Source organism: Theropithecus gelada, chromosome 7b, assembly GCF_003255815.1.
Source record: "Theropithecus gelada isolate Dixy chromosome 7b, Tgel_1.0, whole genome shotgun sequence".
Lineage (NCBI taxonomy): Eukaryota > Metazoa > Chordata > Mammalia > Primates > Cercopithecidae > Theropithecus > Theropithecus gelada.
In genome coordinates this window covers 20,826,818-20,829,460 of record NC_037675.1, presented here as the reverse complement: position 1 = coordinate 20,829,460, position 2,643 = coordinate 20,826,818, and the positions used below count along the sequence as shown (strand labels likewise).

General features: G+C 36.6%; 1 protein-coding gene across 1 annotated transcript; it reads left to right on the top strand.

Annotated features, from left to right (window-relative positions):
• Window positions 1-972: 972 nt before the first annotated feature.
• LOC112628346 (olfactory receptor 4K15-like) lies at window positions 973-1,896 on the top strand. The gene has a single exon (XM_025391112.1). The coding sequence runs from the start codon at window positions 973-975 to the stop codon at window positions 1,894-1,896; it is 924 nt and encodes a 307-aa protein (XP_025246897.1).
• Window positions 1,897-2,643: the final 747 nt, after the last annotated feature.

The window sequence follows — 2,643 nt, the reverse complement described above, 5'->3', positions numbered from 1 at the left end:
GGATAGAGGAATTAATTGGAAAAAAGGACTTTGATTTCTGCCTTGTGGAAAATGTGAATATCTCCACAGATGTCAATTTAAATTATAGATAGATACTTTAAATACACACGAACTTACATTTTATATTTTCTGTCATGAAGGACAGTCAAGACTAAAAGTAGCTTTCACATATCCCTCATTTAAGCTAATCTTAAAAAATTAAGATCTCTTATCAGTGAGAGTCAAGTGCCAGTCAATGCACGGCAATAAGTGGCATTACTCATATATAATTTTGCAGAAATAACTTCTCATCAGGAAATTCAAAATGCAAGGAACTATATAATGCTGTAACTGTATAGTCAACATCTGCGGTGTTTTTTGGAACATAAATATCATTTCTCAAGTTATCTGTTAGACAGTTTTTCCTATGGTTTGTAACAGACTGGTTCAATTCAGTGTGCACATACATGTGCACTTAGCAATAAATTTATTTCTGAGAAGCGTGTGTGTTTTTACCATAAATGTAGCTTTAGTTCATTGCCCTGGTGTCACCCTAGTAAAATAAAGAACCTCCAAGTGGCTTTATTTTAGAGCTATGCACTGAAGACAAGTCTCTCTGATTCCCTGAAGGAGAGGTATACTCAAAGCTTAAAGAAATTGTTTATTAAGAACATTTACTACTGATATTTTTAGTCAGATAATTCATTTTTGATACCTATAAGAGCTGTACTTCTAATGTGTAAAGTTTTTGGCCTACCCTTCTACACCTAGTTAGTTCCCCTACTTAGTCACAAGGCTGTGCACACATCTAAATTCAAGAAACATTTGTTTTCAATTTTGACTTTAGCACAATGCTAAGATTTCAGTTTTGTACATGAGACATATTGATCTGCTCACTAGTACCTGACATTAACGTCTTTTTAAGTTCTTTGTATTCTAGAAGTGCTGAGTTCGTCTCTTTTTCTTTAGGTCCATTAGAACATACTGCACTAAATGGAAGAAGCAAACCAGTCTGCCATGTCTGAGTTTACGTTTCAGGGACTTTGTGAGTCAAGGGAGTTGCAGACACTCCTCTTTCTGCCATTTTCTGTACTCTACCTGATGACTGTTGTGGGTAACCTCTTTGTTGTGCTGCTCATCATCACTGATCTCCGTCTCCATTCCCCCATGTACTTTCTCTTAGCCAACCTCTCATTTGTTGACTGTTGCCTTTCCTCAGTAACCACCCCTAAATTAACCACGGACTTCTTAAAGGAAAATAAGACCATTTCCTTTGCGGGCTGCATGAGTCAGATCCTCTGTGTGCATTTCTTTGGAGGGGGTGAGATGGTGCTTCTTGTGACAATGGCCTACGACCGTTATGTGGCCATCTGCAAGCCACTCCATTACTCCAGCACCATGGACAGAAAAAAGTGCATCTGGCTAGTTTTGATATCATGGATCATTGGCTTTGTGCATGCCATGAGCCAACTGGCAATGATTTTGGATCTGCCCTTCTGTGGACCCAGAGTAGTAGATAGCTTTTTCTGTGATATACCTTTGGTGATCAAACTAGCCTGCATGTATACTCGTACTTTGGGAACAGTGATAAATGCCGACAGTGGGACTTTGGCAACAAGTTGCTTCATTCTCTTGCTGATTTCCTATACCTATATCTTATTAAGTCTGCGCCTTCACTCTAAAGATGGGGCATCCAAGGCACTCTCTACCTGTACTTCCCACATCACAGTGGTGGTGCTGTTTTTTGGACCCTGCATCTTTATCTATCTGTGGCCACTCAGTATCACTTGGGTGGACAAGTTTCTTGCAGTGTTTTACACAGTAATCACACCTCTCCTGAATCCAGCCATTTACACACTGAGAAATAAAGAGATTAAGAATGCCATAAAGAGACTGTTAAATCAGCATTTGCACTGAATTTTAGATATGCAATCAGAAATTTTTAGATATGTAATCAGAAAATTCACTGTGTGCACCCCAGTTTGACTGCATTTTGAACTGTAAACAGAACTTTGGATATTACTTATTCATATCTGTAAGTTATTAGTAGTCCAGATGTTTGGTTTTTCCATTATAAAAATATGTTTATGAACCTAACATTTAGATTCTTACCAGCTGGACAAAACAATAATTCTGCTTCAATATTTCTTTGTATATGTTAAAAAATTATCAGATGATAGCAATAACAATTATAAAAATAATTGCCATAATTTATTAAACAGTACCTATGTTTTCAATACTGTGTAAAGCTTTTTACCTAGATTATGCATTACTTATGAAACCACTTTGAGCTAGTTATCATTATTCCTATTTTAAAAAATACATGATATATCCATCCTAATTCTAACTTAGCTAGAGAGGGTGCTAATGATATCTGAGTGGTCTCATCTACTTAGAAAACAAAATGATAAATGAATCAAACCATAGTCTTATTGCCCCTTCATGACATAATCCCTTTAATTTAAGTTTTCGTGTCTTTTCTTTTAACTTTTATTTTAAGTTCAAGGGTACCTGTGTAGGTTTGTTCCATAGGTAAACTTGTGTCATGGGGTTTGTTGCATAGATTATTTTATCACCTGGGTATTTAACCTAGTATCCATTAGTTATTTTCCTATTTCTCTATCTCCTCCTATCCTCCACCCTTCAGTAGGCCCCAGTGTCTGT